General features: G+C 43.1%; 1 protein-coding gene across 1 annotated transcript in view; it reads left to right on the top strand.

Annotated features, from left to right (window-relative positions):
• Window positions 1–20,298, top strand: part of LOC138285298 (ficolin-3-like) — a 165,527-nt gene extending 145,229 nt beyond the window's left edge. The window contains exon 8 of the mRNA XM_069225041.1: window positions 19,387–20,298. Within this exon, the coding sequence (XP_069081142.1) occupies window positions 19,387–19,628 (242 nt within the window). The 3' untranslated portion in view covers window positions 19,629–20,298. The remainder of the gene's footprint in view (window positions 1–19,386) is intronic.
• The last annotated feature ends 514 nt before the right edge of the window (window positions 20,299–20,812 follow it).

Here is a 20,812-nt window from a genome sequence, read left to right as displayed (position 1 = left end):
GGTTATGGAGCCCTTTGTGTGGGGAGAGGCACAGGCCTATTCAGGTGTAAGTGAGCCAGTGTTACACACCACCCCCCATCAAGCCAGTTCATGGCTCGTTAATGCCCATTATATCACCCCTACGCTCCTACTGTGTGTGACTGTCTAGATGGAATGAACAAAGCCCCGCTATCACCAACCCCAGATGTGTATTTAGAAACAGGAGAGGCACAGAATGGTTAAAGTAAAAAAAAAAGCCAACTTTCTAAAAGTGCCATTTTCAGACTTACAGTTTAAAACCTGACTTGACCATAAGTTGTGATTTTTAATTGTGAGTCCAGAAACACCAAACTCCAAGTTTCTATCTTTTCCTTGGAAGTTACACTTAAAGGCTGCTTCAGGGTAACCCCAATGTTAACCTATGGGAGAGTTATGCCTTGCAGTAGTGAACAATGATTTTAATAGTTTTCCACTACCAGGACATGTTAAACTTAAAAGTACATGTCCATCTTTTAAGTACACTACCCCCTGCCCTTGAGGCTAATTAGTGCCTACCTTGGGGGTGGCATATGTAATAATAATGAAGGTTTGTGTGTGTACTTACCAGGTCAAAATGGAGTTTAAAACTGAACACACAGGCTCTGCAGTGGCAGGCCTGAGACATGTTTGAAAGGCTACTGTAGTGGGTGGCACAATCAATGTTGCAGGCCCACTAGTAGCACTCAATTTACAGGCCCGAGGCACATATAGTGCCCTTTACTAGGGACGTACAAGGAAATTAAATATGCACATTGAGGAGAAGCCAATGGTACCATATTTTAGAGTACAGAGCAACAGCACTTTAGCACTGGTCAGCAGTGGTAAAGTGCCCAGAATCTTAAAACCAACAAAAACAAGGTTAGAAAACGAGGAGGAGGGAGGCAAAAAGTCTGTCCTAATTATAGGTGGGTGTCCCAGTGCCCACCCAGGACACCCATCACGCAGAAAGTTGTGAGCTGCTTGGGGACTCCCAGGGCCATGTGGCCCCAGCCAGCTTCCCATATACTCAAGGAGCTGCATTGCTAATGTCCGTAAGGAGCAGTTATTTCTGCATGCTCCAGCTGGGTGGGAGCAATCTGTGTTTCCTTTCCCACAGGAGTGTGGGCAGGGAAATAAATGTTTGCTCCCACCCGGTGGGAGCATTTTTGAAGCTCCCACCAAGTGAGAGTAGAGATGTTTGCTTACACCTGGCGGAAGATTTAAAAATGCTTCTACTGGGTGGGAGCAAATATATGGTTCCCTACTTGCAGTGATGCTGGCAGGGAAACTACTGTATCCTGGGGGTTGGCTTCCCGGGACACAGTCTGTGATCCGACTCTGGGGGATGGGGCCTCTGGGCCTTAAGAGGCTCAGAAAGGGGGGCGTGCAGCCCTCCTCCCTTTTAAGTTTAGTGCAGCCCCAGTGGATTGGGTCCCTGGAGCCTTTGTAAACTTGGGGAGGGGGCTGCAAGTGCATATTATACATCAGCCGTGGGGGATGGGGGTCCCCGGGGCCTCACAGAGGCTTGGGGATGGAGGCCAAGTACCCCCTCTCTAAAAGAAACATTTTGCAACAACCATCCCCCCCACCACACCAGGCCCTGTCCCACTGAGGCCATTTTTTTAAAGAGATTTTTTTTTTAATTTGCCATGGACTTGCTTGACGGATCATTCTGAAAATTTCCAGGAAGGAACTTAGGTGAATTTTTTTCTTTTTCTTTTTTTGGAAAGTTTCATGAATATTCTTAAAAGGGCACACAAAAGATATAAGCAAACCAAAAAATGCATTTCCTATGCAAACACAACCCTAACTGTAACCACCTAGTTGTGATCGCTACTGGTTAGTCATAGTTAGGATTTTGTTTCCATAGGAAATGCTTTGTTTTTGCATTGCTTATAACTTTGGGATCTTTGACAAATCTCCACAAAACTTTTCAACATTTTTTTCTTTTTACTAGTTTGTGCATGGAAAGTTTCAGGGTGGTCTGTAAAGGGAGGGCCCTAAATGCAAAATCTCCATGAATTTTCGATACACTGCTTTAGGTAGCGCTACCGCAAAAACTGCTGAGCAGAATTACACCAAATTTGGCAGGAATCTAGCTTGTGGCCTACAGATTATGCTTTGTGTAATTTGATGTGAATTATTTCATTTGTTTTTAATAAATTAAGGTTAAAATATATTGTATATCTGGACGTTTGGGTCATGAGAAAAATGGTGCTGGCTTCCATTACAGGAATTGGTGACTTAGGGCCAGATGTACGAAGCCTGTTTGCATTTCTTAACGGTGTGAATTGGTACTTCAGGCAGTCAAGAAATGCAAACTGGGCTTTGCTAATATACAAAACCCTTTAAGGAAGCTCAGTTTGCGATTTCTACCCGAAAGAAATCGCAATTTGTGATTCCCAGAATGGGAAATGCAAATAGGGACTCCCTATTTGCATTTCCTATTCTGATGTACCATGCATTTCCAAAATGCGATTTGGGCATTTTGGAGATGCAGTTACCACCAACTTGAAGTCGGTGAAAAAAAGCAACCCAAGGTGCTTGCAATAGAGCACACACATGCCCCTTAGGCATATGTGTGTTCTACAGGTGCATCCCTGTTTCTTAATACTGATTTCCTAATAGCGATTCCAACTTTGCAGGAATCACTATCAGAAAATCTGTATATTTGTACATTGCATTTTTCATTTCTTAAATAGCGATTTCTATGAAGATGCTATTTAAGAAATGCAAAACTGCATTTTCGTACATCTGGCCTCTAGAGTGCTATCCTGAAAATTAAAAAAAGAAAACCGAGGGGGCAGGGTAAGTATACCCTGCCCTCCCAGGCCGTGGGGGGAACCAGAGGGACCACCTGGGGTCCAAATACAAAATAATCTTCAATTTTTGCTGCAACTGTGCCAATAAAATAAAGTAGCAGCTACCATGTTTAAAAAGACATTTATGGGGAGGGGGCAGGGTTAGGGCCCTCCTCCCTCGGCCTATTTTGGGCCCTAGGGACTCTATTGCGGGGTCGGGTATGTCAATTAAGGGGAGAGGAATGCGCAGCCCCCCACCCCGAGACTTTGCAGGCCCCAGTGATGACATCTGCAGGGCCACTTTCTATAAAGAACCTCTCTGAGCCTGGACAGGCCCTAGGGACCCTATCCCCAGAGGTCAAAATCAATTAAAAAGGGGGCCTCATGACCCCATTCTCAAAGCTTAATTACCTCCAGAGCAATTCACCCTTCGGGCAGAAATCAATAAAAAGTGGAAGGGCCATGCAGCCCGCTCACCAAGATAGATAGTTGACCAGAGAACCTCTGCCATGCTCTGAGTCACTGAAGATTTTCTAAATGTAAAACATTTTTTTCTTTTCAAAGCAGCCATCTTCCTTTATTTCGAATCTTTTTAAACCTGTGCAACATGGCCACTGATGGGCAGCATATTTGAGTTGAGAAAAGTATCATTTGGGAAGCTTTCATGTAGTGCTTTAGACTACACTTTTACTGTATTATGAGCACCGCAAATTTCAGGCTGTAACATTACCCAATTCAACGGCATTCCACGTATCAGCCTCTGAAGGATGGATATCTGAGTCTGCTCTCAGGTATTCAAATCTATCAACATGATAGTTTCGCAAGGCAATATTTTGTTTTCCACTACTCAATGCACAGTTAGGTCAGGTAGGCGGTGGCAATGTGATAATAATATAGTTCATCTTCTTTTGAAATATGAAACAGTTAAATATCATACAGGAAATAAACCATGCAAAGGAGATATGTGGCTTATTCACGAAGGGCAATAAACTCAAAGCAACTGTTTGCAGACATTTTAGCCAAGAATGATGGTAGCTTCCCTGTCGCAGGACCCAGAACGGTTCAGTAATAGTTAATTAACTTCTCTTGTCATCATGTATTTGAACCGAACTCGTTTTTCTGACAAAACAAAGTGGACAATTTAAAGCAGTATGGCAGTCTCAGTGGCAGAAGACGTACAGTTTCTGATGAAATAAAGATGTGCTGTACTTCTCAGGACAGTACAAATGTTTGGGGTGTCATTGATATTGCATAACACTGTAGCCAAATCAATAGATCCTACAATCTGTTATTTCCAACAGCCAGCTAATGCCTTGAGGAGTAGGAATTTATATTACAGTAGTTGGACAGGGAGGAGTATATTCACAAATTGCATTTTGTAGCACATTTTGCAGTGTCACAATAGCACTGCAAATGTACTACAAAAAGCTATTCACGTACCTACATGCAGAGTTTCAGCCTCCGCCTCTCTTATGTTTTCCTATGCGTAAATCTCCACCCTGACTGTGCAGTCTCCACACACATAGGTATATATTTTAGGAGTAAATCTGGGAGGGCCAGAGGGGAGCTGCTGTAAAAATGGTGTTACTTACAACTAAAAGAGCAAAGATTAGGGAGGATTAAGGAGGTGTTTAGGCAGAGTGAAGGAGAGTCAAGGGAGGGGTTTAGGGAGGACCATGTACCCACCCAAAAAAGAGTATGGTCAGTGCTATTCATAAACTGCACATGTAAAGTTACTACATCCAAAATGGACCGAAGACAATAGCAAACTACTCCAGCTCAGAAGGTAAGTGCATCACCACACATGGCCAAACACTGGTACTGCAACACCCTACCATAGAAAACTATGGCGTTAGGAATTAAGAGCTAGATGTACAAAGCTTTTTTCTACGAATCAGGCCATTTGCAACAGAAAAATGTATTGCTGAAAGTACAAAATCCTATTTTGTGATTACCGAATCGCAAAACAGGTAGCAATTTGGTATTAGGAAGGGGCATGCCAAGGGCGTCCCTTTCTAATAGCAAGTTACACTGGTATGTAGGAATGATTTGCAACATGAAATGTGGTCACAAAACATTCACAGTTACCACCAATTTCAAGTTGGTGGTAATCCATTTGCAAACGAGAAGAGGTCCTCAAGGGACCCCTTCCTCTTTGCAAATGGGGGTGCAAACATTTCTAAAGAGCAGGCAGTGGACCCATGGCCCACTGCCTACTCTTAAAAAAGGAAAAAAAAACCTTTAATTTTTCTTTTTTGTAATGCATCCCGTTTTCCTTTAAGGATAATGGGCTGCATTTCAAAAAAGATTGCTTTATTGAAAAAGCAATCACGGACATGGTGGTCTCCTGAGCTGAGCAGACCACCATCTCTGTGATTGTAGCCTTTCACACTGGGTTGCAAATTACGACCTTGCTCATGAGGCAGGTCTATTTCCAACCCACTGTGAATCACTAAGAGTGTCAAACACACTGTTGTACATCACAGTTTGCGATTTCCTAATAGCTAATCGCAAAAATTTGCTACTAAGAAATCACAAACAAGTGATTTCACACATTTAGCCCCAAGTTATTTAAAACAGTAAAAAATATAAATAAATATAACTTATTGTAAAAAATAGAAATATTACACATTTTTAATTAATTATTAAACATTTGTATACACTACTTGTATTTAAAATCAATGTAACAATACATTTTAATAAAATAAAATTCAATTTTCAATAATTATTATTGCTTAGTAAAAATATAACTAATTTAGGTGGGAATTTATTTTTGAATTTAACTTCAGAATTTTTTCAATTTAATTTAATATTTTAAATGGATCACATATTTAATGCAGAATTACGTTAATAGTGATTTTATTTAGTTCTAAATTAAATGTAGACATTGACTTTACTTTAATATTTAACAATAAATTATTTTAACTATTTTTTTTTAGTTCATACGCTTTTAAAAAAAAAGATTTTCTCTATATTTTCCCGTACCATAAGGAGACTTTGCAGAGAGGGCAGGGAATCTCTGCATGATAAGTTATAGAGAAAATTAATAAAGTTTATTAAGGGTACTCTGTTACAAATGTAATAGAGTGCCTTGTCCACCAAACCCTTGGTTTGCACACTCCAATCTGAGTTTGGGAGATGACCGTCAGTTTTCTGACAGTGGAACCACTAGAAAGGTGTCATCGGGCTGTGAACATCAGTCTACTCACCCCATTAGAGTTTACGGGCTTATACCTTTTGTTTCTCTCCATCACTGTCAGAAAACTTCAAACAGCTGGAGACAAAAAAATATATATTAATGACCCCAACACCCTGTGCCAAAACTCTCAGGATGTGGGATCATTAGTTTTTGTTACTTATAAACAAATTCTGGCGTTGAGAGGTTATTTTCTCAAAAACAAAAAAGTTTGGTAAACACCAATACCCATTTAGCAGATGGCAGCCTCCCACAGAGACCATTTCTAGGTCAGCTGTGATCTCCAATTTGGCAGATGATAGTCCATCAGGGTAGCAGGCCTAACAGTCTGTTGCGTTCTTGACAATAGTGGGCCATCCACCAAACAATACGTCATGTCCATATTCAAAATTATACATGGGTTCATGGTTTTATCTGTTAATCTAGCCCCAAATTCCATAGGTGTAAGTATTTCAAGTAATTGCTTAATCTTTCTCCAGTAAGGTGACAGCCCTCCAACATGGATGCATGTGCACATTTTGCAGCAGAAGAGGCAGGATATTGCCATGGGGTTCCTTAGCCTTCTCACCCTTATTCACAGAGGACACTCATTATTTTGTCATTTACACTGGCGTAACAAAGCTTGAGGGGGCACCTGCTGCAAAATACATGGAGAGTACCCCCCGTCCATGCTTCAGAACAAGTCAGGCGCTCTCAGGCCTGCGGACCGCCCCCGTACAGAGTACTGGAGGGGGCCCCATGGAGGTCGGGCTGCGGTGGCTATTGTTACACCACTGGTCATTTGCCTAGCATCCTCACAGATGGCATGAAGGCTAGGCATCTGTCCATTCTGAAATCCGGTTTCAGTACTGAGATCTACTGACCTTGCTCTACAAAGAACAGTAATTTAGGAAACCTGGAGGGCAATGATTTTATTTCCTGACCTAATTTGCCCTCTTCTCCCGCCCTTGCTGCCCTAATCGGAGCTCTTCACATTGTTCCCTTTAGGGGTGAAGTCAGGTTTATCCTTCTAGGACTACTTCAGCTACTCAGCGGAATAGCTAGGTTACCCTGGGCCTTAGTGCAAATAAAGTAACTGTGTAGCCTCACTGGGGACTTACATCCAGTCTCTTAGCTGCCCTCAGCACTCCTCACCCTTCTTGGACAGGGTCTGCATCTGTCATGTAAAAACTCACTACTTATTTCATATGCACACTATTGTATTTAAACTCCCTACACTGCAGTTGTGGACTTTTGTAGGAAGACTCTTGGCAGTAAAAACAATCTCCATTTGCATTCTAAAAAGCAAGGTTGTGGTTTCCTTTGTAGTGCAAGCATATGCTAAATTAAAGAAAGAAAGAGAAAGAAAAGTAAAATGTGGATTGGAGGGCATGTGCTTCAATAAAAAAATAAAAAACGTAAAGCTCCACACTGGTCTACCATCTTTAAAAACTAAAATCATAGATAATGCAGACTACTGTTTCCAGATGGCAGCATGGCTTTGAAGCTTGCAGCATTGATGCGTGGGGCTCTGCATAGGAAAGTTGTGGTTTAGGAGCAATGGCAGCGAAGCAGCTGGTGCTCTCATCACTCAATTAGCACTAGTGTGCATTTGCAGGTATGCTGCTAGGGCTGAGCTAAAGGAAATATCTTATGTGGTTGGGCATCTCTGGATTCAGAACACAGATTAAGCAGGCAAAATTCTGTTACTCAGATTGCCTAACATCCTAAAGACCAGCGGTTGTCTACTAGACAGAGCCAAACAATGACAACAAAGCCAATGGCCAAAGAGGGCTGATCTGCTCTTCAATTTAAGGTATGCTTTTCGGAAGGGCTGGACTAATGTGTGAGTGACACAGTCTGATGAATAACTAAAACACATTTACCTAAAGTCCATTTTCTATAAGCAAGATTATGTGTTATTTTTATTTTCGAGAAAATATGAGGTCGGTAAGAAAGCTAAAACAGTCTTTTGGCCAGATCTAATATACATAGAAATAGACCACAGAGAGCAGGAGTGCAGGGGCTCCTTGGTCCCCCACTCATAAGACATACAGCACTGGTCAAGAGCATAGCAGTCTTCCCCGAAAGACATAGAATAAGTGTGGTACTGCACGAGCAGTACAAGTTTCCTTTAAAGACATGGAACAACTATGGTACTCCAGTGCTAGTCAGTGCAAGCTTCCTTCAAAGACATGGAGCAAGGATGCTACTGCAGGGGCAGGGAGTTTAATCTCACTTCAAATACGTGGAACAAATGTGCTCCTGCAGGGCCTGTGCAAAATTCACTCAAAGACATGGAAATCGTGAGGCACCGCAAGGCCAATGCAAATTACCTTCAAAGACATGGAGCAAGTGTGGTATTCGGGCCAGTACAAAATTGCTTCAAAGACATGGAACTACTGTGGTACTGCAAGTCTAGCCGGTGTGAACTCCATTTGAAAACATGGAACAAGTGTGGTATTGAAGGACCACTGTAAGCTTCCTTCAAAGACAGGGAACCATTGGGGTACTGGGCAGCACATTTAACACATTCCTTACATGCAACAATCAACAGTTCAGATTTTCGCACAAGTGAAAGGAACAGCACTGGGATGTATGAGTGCTAGCTGGATATACAGGCCTACCAAGGTTTCCACATGCAAAACAGGTACAGCATCAAGCAGGAGTACACATTTCCATCACACGGATAGAAAACATACTGATTTGTTTAGAAACAATGCAAGCTTCCCTTGCATTTACAGAACGTGGACAGCACCTACAGCACCAGCAGCACAAGCCTGTTTGTAAACACCGGCACAACATGTGCAGCATTTGGTAACAGTGTAATTTCCTCTTACACTCAGCATGTGTACAAGTTGGTCATCAACAATACAAGCTAAAATATCCTCACATAAAAAACTGGTGTCGCACTGTCAACAACATCTACGTTTATTACTGTCACAGAGTACCTGGAGTGAAGTACAGAGGTGGGTGAGCCACTGCAAACTCAAGCCAGATGCCAGGCTCTGGTTCAGCTTGAGGTCCCTTTGAGTCTTCAAGACCAAAATGAGCTGAGATTTTTTGTGGCTTTTGCCCGTAACCGATGCTCTAACCTTAGGCACAGAGAATGAAAATCAAAGCTTTAAACTTTGATGTCAAACAGGAGCGAGAAAGGGACACCAATCTAATGGCTGAATCACACAATGTGAGAAAGGAAAACCAGGACTCAATCCCCACTTTGCCACTCGACCAAATTGTTTGATCCTAGGAAATTCTTTTTAGTGTGTTATGCCTCCTATGTTTTTCATTGTTGCAAATAGGAAAACCTTGAAATAGGTAAGGATATGTGCCGTACAAAAATCTCTCTTGTGTTTGACTTAATGGACTATAATGTTCTCCATGTAAAATAAGAATATAGCCAACATATAGGGTGCACATAACAACTGGCTTTTCACTTAGTTCACTGATGGTATTATAAATGGAGTTCCGGTTGGGGGTGGGAGTTGTGAGGGATTTTGAGGGTTTCCAAGTACAAAATGATCACCTTTAATAAATGCCTTTCAATGCAGTAATATAATCTGATATACTTAGGTGACGCGCTTGTAAAAGAAATGTACTTTTTTTTTTTTAACTTTGAAGACACGTTGCCATATTTTTACATAATATTTGGTGAATGATTTTCATGCCAAATGTCCCCGTTGCTCAGTCCGTGCTTGGTCTCTTACAGCTACGATTGGCTTTTAGAGCCAAGACAAAGTCTTAACTTGGCTCCCCCTGTTCAGTTGTTGGCTTGCCCACCTCTAATAGAGTATTGTGTATAACAGTAACTTGAGTTCCCTCTCTCTCAGTATATCACTCTGGGAACATCTTGTTTTCCGAGATTCTGTTCGGTTTCCATGGGTCTCAGAAAGGTAACTATTCCTACTTCTCTTTTTAATAAGGAAGAATTGTGCATTAGCAACCCCAACAAGTTGTTTGAAGTTAGCTGTGCTTTTTGGTATCATACAATAAAAAAACAACTCTGAAACCATTCATTTTCCCAGTTCCAGCACTCTGTCCTAAATACTTCTATGTTCTTCTTCTAAACACCGTTGTCTGCCCTCCACCCATCAGGCTAAACAAAGTGATTACTGTGATTGTCTTGTCATCAGAAGCTACCCAGCAACATAGGCAAAACTTCTTCTTTGATCTCTGCAGGCATCAGGCAGCCAGGGCCCAATGGTGCACTCTGCATTTACAAAAGTGAGCATGCACTCTGCTCGCCCATTTAGTGCACACACAATGAGGTCTTCACAGTGTCTCCACAGTTACTTCCATAGATTCTGCTGCTTGGAGTCTGACTCCTGCAGCTGAGAGAATCAAACTGAGCTAACAGCAAGCTCCCAGTGCTGTATGAGCTGCTGAGGCCCAGTAGGCAGTAGTGCTAGAACAATTTTCAAACTAAGGATGTTGCCATCAATGTTACATCACTGAACTCATGGTGATTCTGAAAACTCCAAGCATCACAGAAGGCACAGGTGTTTCCAGTGAGCAACACCCATTCCGCAGGAGTGTGGTAAAGGTGTAGTATGTAGTTAGTGCTACATCTAAGAGCACACTGTCACAAATATATTACTAAAGTATGGTTTGGTAAGCACTATCATTTACCGACAGCACATTTCCCATTGAAATGACCTCTAAATTTGCACAGACATACAATTTTACTGGTAAATTTATGTAGCTCACGAACGATAATCTGTGGAAACTGGGTTCCCACAAATATTTGTCATTTGTGCTTCATCAAGTAAAATACTTTTCTTTGTTTTGACCCTATTAAAATCTTTGTTTCCATCACACTTTAGAACTGGAACAAAAGGTTAGAATGGTGTGTACTTTGGAGAAGGGTGGGGAAAGCACTGTCCTACACTTGTCTAAAGCAGAGGCAGCATACACTATGGACATGGCTAAGGGCAGCTGCTTTTCTTCGAGACCACGGGGGGCATAGGGAAACATATGTCATCACATATTCTAATTCAGATACTGCCACTTTACTCCCTTGCATTCAGGCATATCAGGTCTCTGTTTGGTGGTACTTTCAAAGTATCCTGTGCAGCTAAGATCAGCTTCTCTGACATAAGCTTGGAAGTTGGCTTAGGAATGGCCGCTTATATCCGTGGAAGGCAATCACACTTCCAAGCCCATGAGAACTACCTTTTAGCCTTACAACTTCTGGCCATATTCCTTAAAGGTAATTGTCCAACCCTGCCTAAAAACACTAAATAGCAAATGCATTCACTTTACTCTTTCTCAGTTTGAATCACATAAAAATACTCTGGACCTCTCCTCCCTACCAGATCCTACATAGAAAATCTCTTACCTCTTTTGGTGCATCTGGGTCTTGGGAGGGAGATCATCCAGCCATATATGTTGATTCATCACAATGTCAGGGGTAGCAGAAGCATATATGTCAATATAGTAGAAGAGAAAAGTGGGAGATTTCTAGAAACAAATCGGGAGAATGTATTTCTCCCATTGACTTCTATTGGGGCCTTAATTGGGTTACTGTTATGTATGGATTTTGCAAGTTTGCTGCTGCAGGATCAGATATTAGGACGCAAATGCACGTTGTTTTTCCTTACGTGTCAGGAGCACGGAGAAATCAATATGGCAGGCAGAGAGAGCTTGATGCAAGTGCTGTGCACTGGCCGGCAGAAGCAGGCTACATACACTGCATACTCCGATGTACATAAGACCAGGCCCTTTCAGCTGAAGCCCGCAGATGAATCAGGTTTTTACATGCAGAAATTGGGAGGTGGGAGACTAGCCTTGAAATCAGTATCTCCCGCCTGAATAGGGAGGGTTGTCATGTATGCGGAAGTACACCACAAGCCCATTGACCATAATGTTATGACAAGAAGTGACATTTGACCTTTGGGCATGAATCTTTCCAGAAAGTGATATCACGTGACCTCACCCCTGATACTATCAAAATAGTTAACATCACTGAAGTTCCATAAAAACTGCACGATTAATATAACAACACAACACAGTCAATTGTTTATTTTAGATATAACCTACATTAGGACACTGGCATGGCATGCTAGTAAAGATTACTTTTTCTCTTTGCATTAACTGTAAATTATGTTTTCGTTTTAAGAGGTATAGTGCTGCAAACCACAGAACAGTTTATGTATACCACAAAGTAGCATCATTTAATAGTTTCCTAATGTATACATCAATGAGGAATTTGTAGATGAATAAAAGGGAGAGGAAAAAAAATATTTAAAAAAACAATAGCAATTATGTCCACCTGTATTAACAAATTAATTGATGCAGACAATATCTTGAATATGAACTAAGGGCCAGATGTAGGTAGGAAAAATTTAGCGAGTCGGAATTTCCGACTCGCTAAATGGTATCCAAGAAGAAAACACGACTTCAATTTGCGACTCGCAAATGAAGTCGCACCGCAGATTGCGAGTCTGCTGTTTGCGAGGTCGCTTTTTGCGACCGTGCTAAAAACGGACACGCAATTTGCGAGTGGGTGTCGCAAATTGCGACTGTGCCGCAAATTGAATGCAGGTGCTGCAGAACCCTCTGGAAAACACTTCCTGGCTCATGATGATGACATCACAGCCAGGAAGTTTACAAATACACCTGGGAGGAGGGAGGACCACACCCATTTAAACAGCAGAACTGCAAACAGAAAGAGACACCAAGGAAGCGCTAACTTAAATTTGCAGAGAAAGAACTGGAGGTGCTGACAGAGGAGGGCTGCCAGCACCATGACCAACTTTTTGGAAGGGCAGCCCTCACCGTGCCAGAGGTGGAGAAGAGAAGAATCTGGACGGACATCTAAGACAAAGTGAACTCCCTGGGTGTCAGCCACCGGAGCATAGAAGAACTCAAAAAAAGGTGGTATGACCTGCGCTCCCAGACCAAGGAGAGGGTGGCAGAGCAGCTCCGGGAGATGAGGGGCACTGGAGGGGGACCGTCCACAATACCACCACCCACACCCCTGGAGGAAAGAGTAGAGGAGACCCTTGAGCCTGAGGCAGTGTGCAGGATGGGAGAGCTGGATACATCAGAGCCAGGACCATCAACCGGTGAGTACCATGAGACATGCATGTACCCTCAATAATGCCATACCCCCACCCACCTTGTACACAGTAGCATGCACAACCAAAATAGCTCCATTTCAGAGTTGCAACCACCAGAATGGTGCATTATGGGCAATGTAGTCAAGTAGGCAGTTGATAGACAACAGTTTATTAGGAAGTTGATAACAGATAGTAGATACTGACAGTGTGTTCCCTATGTCCCACAGGTCTCCCACAAGACACCTCCACCAGCCAAAGCATCCAGGGGCCACTGGTCAGCCAGCAGCCAACAGATGAATCAGGACCAGCCACCACTGAGACCTGCACCACCAACACTCAGTCCCCTCATGATACACCAGTTGCCATACTGGTGTGTGATCCAGCACCTGTTCCCAGCCACAGTGCCACTGTAGAAGACACAAAGCCTCCACTGCATCGCAGGCGACGTGTAAATGTACCATCGGAGCGGCAGGCAGAGTCAGAGGACGCCTCCATGTCGCGTGCTGAGGCCGCACTCCTACGGGGTCAGCGCCTGCAAACACAGGAGATTAGGAGAATTACAGGGGCATTGCGGCGCATCATGCGAAACCAAGGCAGTAGCATGCAGCTTGTACACACGGAGTTGCAACAAATGAACACACATGTGGGCGACCTTGCACTCTCCATGCGACAACTTGTGGCTGGACACCTAACTCAGACAGAGGGTGCAAGGCGTCGTGACAGGCAGCTACTTAACCGGCTGGACCGCATGTCTGCCTCCATAGTCAGGCTGGCTGTGAACACTACTGGCCTTTCTAGGCGCACGGTCAGCCTCCAAGTTGACATGGGCCACTTTGCCAGTGATGTTGCACGTGGACTGGGCCGGCTCAGCCACGCTGTTGATATAATGGAGGCACGGCAGGTGGCCAGGGGCGCGGCTGACACGCCGCAAGACAGCGAGGAGGGCTCCACCATCAGCAGTGTCTCTGCCAGTGACACCAGGGTGTTGCGCAGTGGAAGCACAAGGCAGGGCACTGCTGACACCCCTGGTACCAGCCATGCTGGCCGAGGCCGGTGTAGGATATGAGCTCCACACTGTCCTGGGGTTGGGGCACATGAGGTCAATGTGTCCTCATGCCAGGAGGACTGTTACAGCCCCTGAACTGTTGACAATGTATATAGTTTTTTTGGTTGCACAAATTAAATCACTTGTTAGTTCCACTTAACACCTGGACTCTTTGTGTGTGACATTAGTGAGTGTGGTGACAGTTAGCACGTACCTTCCAAAGTATTGGTTTGCAATGTGTTCCCGTCTCAGCCTGCCTTGATTTGCGATGCTTCTATCCCCATGATGGCGATGTGGTAGCTCTTGCTCTTCATCCTCCGAATCTGGGTCTTCAGGGGTGAGAGGTAGCCCACGTCTGGTGGCAATGTTGTGCAGTATAGCGCATGCGACAACAATCTTGAAAGCTGTTATTGGGGTATACTGGAGGACACCTCCACTTCTGTGGAGGCATCTGAATCTTGCTTTCAGCAGTCCAAAGGTCCGTTCTATGATATTTCTGGTCCTCTTATGTGCACTGTTGTATCGCCTCTCTGTCTCATTGCTGGGTGTTAAGTACGGGGTAAGTATCCATGGTCGAAGTGCATATGCACTGTCACCTGTTTGGCACAAAATGTACAATGTTAGCTGGGCATAGATGGGTTCCTCATTGACCTGCGTGTATGTCTGCAAGGTGTATTCAGCTATACCTAGGAGGTATCCGTCTCCAAACTCCCCACGTTCTAGGCGTTGGTGTATCCCACTGTGCCTGAAAATGTAGGAGTCATGTGTACTCCCTGGAAATTTGGCAACCATGTCAGTGATAACATAATGGGTGTCACATACCACCTGGATGTTGAGTGAGTGGGTATACTTCCTATTGCGGAACAGATATTCCAGATTTGCAGGAGGGCATATTTGTATATGTGTCCCGTCTACACACCCTATGACATGGAGGAAGTTGGCAATCCTGTAGAATTCCAACTTGGTGCTGTTGATTTCTGCCTCATTCCTGGGTAGGTATATGTATCTGGACATGTGTGTGAGTAAGGCATCTAGGAATGCCCTGAAGAACCGTGAGAGTGAACTTTGGGATACCCCACCTGCCACGGCAATGACCCCCTGATAGCTACCCGAGGCCAAGAGGTGCAGTGAGCAAAGCACTTGCACATGCGTAGGGATGGCGCAGCTGCGCACAGTCTGGCATTGTAGCTGTGGTTTGAGTAATTCTATTAAATCTAGTATAGCTGCACTGCTGAGTCTATATTTATCATAAATCTCCTCCTCAGTTTGTTGGAAAAGTGTCTGCCTGGTTCTGTATATCTTCTCCTGTCTCTGGCTCCTCCTCCTCCTCTGCTGTGCGGCGTGGGCTCTCCTCCTCATTCCTATCAAATATATCTCTGCCATCTTGAGTAACCCAGATGCCTTCTGGGTCTCCTTTTATACTTTGGTAATGGTTACCACCTGCTCTGAGTTAGTGGTAAATTGGAAGTGCAAAATGGGCTTTTTGCGACTAGTCGCAATTTGCGAGTGGCTATTGCATTTGGGTTGCGACTCGCAAATTGCGACTTCGTATTTGCGAGTCGCAAAATGGGGTCGCTATTTTTGCGAGTCGGTAATGGCTCGCGCCGGATTTTGCGAGTCGGAAATGGGATTTTTGCATCCCATTTCCGATTTTGCAGGGTCGCAAATTGCAATTCGGGCCATTTGCGACTCGCAAAAGTTTCCTACATCTGGCCCTAAGGTACTGGCTTCATTTATTCTTCAGTAAAAATAGGCAACAACTTGTTAAAAAATGTTTTAATTTCCTTTTTTATTTAATCATAAAGAGTGCGCATTGCACTTCTGAATTTATTTCACTAAACATAAGGTCTAGCCCTCAGTGGAAGGTACAGAAAGTAACCAGTGGCCATGAAGCCACTGTTTTCCCTTTATTCTTGCAGTGGCAGCTTATTATCTTTGAAAGTGGAGAGGGGTAATGCTCACCCACACACAGGTGCACAGCAGGGGTGTAACAAAGGCCCCCGCAGCCCCAGCGGTGAGTTGCGAGGTGAGCGCTGGGGGGCTCCCCTCAGCACAGTACACTGTACAGGGGCGGCAGGCCCCTGACTGGGTCCAGAGGGAAGGGGCCCCTCTACAGGTACTTTGCAGGGGGGGAGGGGGTTAACTTTTGTTATGCCACTGGCGCACAGCATAAACTAAAAGTATGTGAGGTGTAATACTTATCCTGAATTTTAGGGAGCGAATGAAGCAATGTGTATGATCTCTTCTATGGAAACTTCGAGGAGCTCTCCTCCAGTGAAAATTTTTAAAATAATCGGGTCAAAAAGTGTGTCTTAAAGCACAATTTTCACATACATTTTCTCAGAAGTTACTGGCCCTAAAAGGACACTCATTAAATAATCAAATCCTTTCATATTGTACCAAGCCAAGGAAATGTAATGCTCCCCAGTAGTTGACCACATTTGTTTCAAAATATGCTATATATGTGCCTTTACATTAAAAATTAACTCAATTGTGCCAGGACCAGCATTCTGTCATGGTTACCACCATATGGAATGGATGCCCCCTTAGACACAATGTTACACACAATATACCTGTGACAGAATTTTTCTATTACTATATACTGTGCGTGCTCTTTAGCTCTTTATGTGTCCTTTAGTATGTCAGGGTCACTATTTTGTCAGTATTGCCCCCATATATCAGGATTGCCCTCCCTCATATGCCAACAATTAACTTCAATGAGCCTTTGGGACCACCTTGCCAGAAACAGCCCCTTGCCATGAATTTCCTTCAATATGCCAGTGTGCTCAATTTTCACACTCACTTATTTTCACTTGCACTCACTGATTCATTTTTAACGATCTCCTGCTCTCACTCTTACTCATTCTCACTCATATGCACTCACTTTGACTCATCCATGCTTTCTCACCCATTCACATTCACTTGTGCTCACCCTTATGCTCTGTCACTCATTCTCACTTAGTCCTACTTATTGGCACTTATTCTGTCTCAACTTTTCATTTACAGTCACTCTTATTTACTCTTAGTCTTACTCATACTTTATCACTCACCTTAACTCACATTCACTCACTTATTTTCATTGAGTCATTCTTACCTATTCTCACACGCTTTGAATCACTAATTCTCATTTACAGTCACACCAACTGCCACTCACATACATTCTCACTAACGTTCACTCTCACTCACATTCCCTCAACTCTCTACTATTCCTTGACACCCATTCTTATTGATTCTCACTCACTCTCGCTCCCTCACCACAAAGTCATGGCCACTTGGTAATATGCAGCCTCACTCACACACACTCTGTCACAAAAACACACTCTCACCCACACACATGCACACAAAATACATTTTAAAGCATTTACTTTTACTTATCTCGGCTGCTGACGAAGGTCCTGTTTCAACTCCTGGTGCACCATTTATTATCACACTAATACTGTCTAATACAGTATTACTCACTAATGGTACAGTAAAAAAATGCAACATAAACAAGTAAGGTGGAGCCACAACGCACACAAGGGTGAGTCACCTCTGTGTTCTTGGCACTAATTGTGCTGCCTTTTATGTCAGTGGTGGAAAAGGCAGTGCCAGAGTTGCAAGAGGCTAGCCAGGTGTCACAGGTGCAACCACTGCTGATCACTAAATGATGTCAAGGAGTCCAGCTCCAACAGCTAACCAACCACAATCAAGAGCTGGCCAAAGGTCAGGGCATCAAGATTGTGAAAGAAAAATAACGGCATACTCTGTAATTTAGGTAGAATATACATGTATGCATTATATGAGTGATTACCAAAATGAGGTTCCCCCCAACATTTGCCAAAAAATTGAGCTCCCCTGTCCCAATATATGCACTCTATAGTAGGTGTGTCCAGGAGAAAAAAGTGTAAATTAAAGATATGCATGATGTACACTATTGTTGTGCGTGGACAAGGGCATGGTGAAGCACCTGCTAAGCCAGCTCAGGCAGGTGAGTCTCTGGACAGCTCAAATGTATTTCAATGGCGATTTAGGGCCAGATGTAGGTAGGTGTGAAATTGCGACTTGCAATTTGCGAGTCATAGCGACTCGCAAATTGCAACTCGCAATCTGAGATGGAGAAAGGTGTCTCAGACACCTTCTGCGACTCGCTATGGGGTCGCAAAGACCCACCTCATGAATATTAATGAGGTGGGTCGCAGTTTGCGACCTCATAGCGAGTCTAGGCACTCACAGGGATGGTGGCCTGCTGGATACAGCAGACCACCATGTCCGTGACTGCTTTTTTAATAAAGCAGTTTTTTAGAATTCTTTTTGCAGCCCGTTTTCTTTAAAGGAAAACGAGCTGCAAAAAGAAAAAATTCCGAAACCATTTGGTTTCGTTTTTTTCAGAGTAGGCAGTGGTCCATAGTACCACTGCCTGCTCTAAAAATATATTTTTGTGGGCATTCACAAAGGGGAAGGGGTCCCATGGTGACCCCTTCCCTTTTGCGAATGAGTTACCATCCACTTCAAGTGGATGGTAACTGCGAGTTGGTTTGCGACCGCTTTCACGGTCACAAAGCAACTCAGCATCATGATGCGGTCGCAAATAGGAAGGGAACACCCCTTCCTATTTGCGGGTCGGAATCACATTTTGCAAAAAATGTGACTCTGCATCGCGAAAGGCATTTTGCGCCTCGCAAACTGCGTTTTTCGCCGTTTGCGAGGCGCAAAAGGCTTACTACATCTGGCCCTTAGTCTTTAGATGATGTCTCTGACATAGCAAGACAGGAACAAAAACTGATGAATAAGAGAAAGAAGACAGCATGAAACAGTTTGGTGGGGGGCCAGAGGTTACCACAGAAGCACATGGGTACAGAGACAAAAGGGGAAGATGAAAATCACAAGGAAACAATGAGAGGCAAATTGATGTAAAGTGCAAAAGAAGAAAGGAAAAAGGATTATGGAGGTAGAAAATGGGTTGAAGGAAATGAAAGAAAAATCAGAAGGAGGACAGAATAATGGAAAGATGAATAGAGAAGGGGAAGAAGAAGGAATAAAAGAAACTCTCCTTGGGGAAACAGTTCCTGGGGATCTTTCCTGAAAGTATCGTAACCAGTTTTTCAGTGCTGTACTCCTGCTTCACTCTATAGATCCCTGGTACTTCACTACACAGTATGGTGGTTACTGGGCTACTGGGACCCTGATCAAGGCTAAGTCCCATGAGAACCAGAAGTCTTGACTACACCAATTATGCCTTTCCCCAAAGCCTTTCTGAATCTTCTCTAACCCCTTTCTTTTACAGGGTCACTTATATTTTCTAATTCTCTGTGCTTCTTTTTTCAACAGGAGACTCCTTGTCCACACACAGTGGAAAACCCTTTTCCACCCATGACCGGGACAATGATAACAAGGAGACAAATTGTGCAAAAATTGTGCAGGGTGCCTGGTGGTATTACACCTGCTATCGGTCCAATCTGAATGCTCGCTATGCGGTCAACGGCCAAGAAGCCCACCAATATGGTATTGACTGGGCCACAGGCAACGGCATCGGCAAGTCATACAAGTGCACCGAGATGAAGTTTCGCTAGGATGGAGGCCGACAGACATAGGGATCTGTGGATTATATCTATGTAATTTCTTTTTGTCTAGATTGTGAATTGCTGAAAACAGTTGGTGCCAACTTAGTTTTTAGAGTGTGGTTGACATGGTCCATGTGCTATTTTTTTCTGGTAGTTATGATGCTTCAGCTGATCGAATCAACTGATCTGATAGTTCACTTCTGTTAGAACTAGTATTAGAAAGATGCCCCTTGTATCTAAAATAACAGAAGTTTTTTTATTTGCAATTTTTATATAATGAGAACTTGTGCCAAGGGTATTAGAGTATTTTACAGGTGCATCCGGTTTTTCTTTACTTTTTAGGTCAGATTTGTTTATTAGGGTTGAGGGGATTAAGTGTCAGATCTGTTTATTAGGGTTGGGGAGATTATGTGAATTGCCCAGAATCACAGAGCGTTGAACTTTTGCAGTAATCAAATCTTTTTCGCCAGGTCCAAACTCCACAGCTCTGGCTGTTAGGACACATGTCCTCACATCTTTTGTCTTTCTAGAATGCCATACTTGTTTAATTGTGAAGGGTTGGTGGATTAGCCTATATATTCCTGAACTCTCGACTGTTAGTAGAATGCCTTCTGGGGCAAATGAGCTGTTTTCTATGTCAGTTGCTCTGTGTATTAATAAATATATATTGATCAAATTATCATTTGCATTGAATCTTCAGTGTAACATTTATAAATCTTTATATAAAACAGAGAGTATAGACATTCCCAGAGATTTGGAAGGATTAACTAAATGTACTTGTTTAAAAATCAAGTCAAAATATGAGTTACATAACATGTTGTAAGTGGAGACCGTACTGTTTGTTCTTCAACATTTAACAATATAGTTGCTGCAAAGGCTTTATCCAATCTTTGGTTAGAACAAATGCCACACCACCATGGTTTAAACTTAGCATTAGAAGCATTCCTACAATCCAGTATTTTATTTGTTGAAAAATAATAACAATTAAGAAGTCAATCAAGTTGTTAAGGGAGAAAGTTAGCCAATTCTAAAATACGCTTCCAAGTACTATATTAACACTTTTGAATGGAACATCAATGTAGAAAATGCCATTAATTTCTTTCCACATCTGTTGTCAATATGTGGATTCAAATAATGCATATGGAACACTTGAAGTATAAAAGTTAGTTTTTCCATTACTAGAATTTTTTTTT

This window comes from Pleurodeles waltl, chromosome 3_1, assembly GCF_031143425.1.
Source record: "Pleurodeles waltl isolate 20211129_DDA chromosome 3_1, aPleWal1.hap1.20221129, whole genome shotgun sequence".
In the NCBI taxonomy this organism is placed as follows: Eukaryota; Metazoa; Chordata; class Amphibia; order Caudata; family Salamandridae; genus Pleurodeles; species Pleurodeles waltl.
Note: the sequence above shows the minus strand (reverse complement) of the source record. Positions and strands in the feature narration are given on the sequence as shown.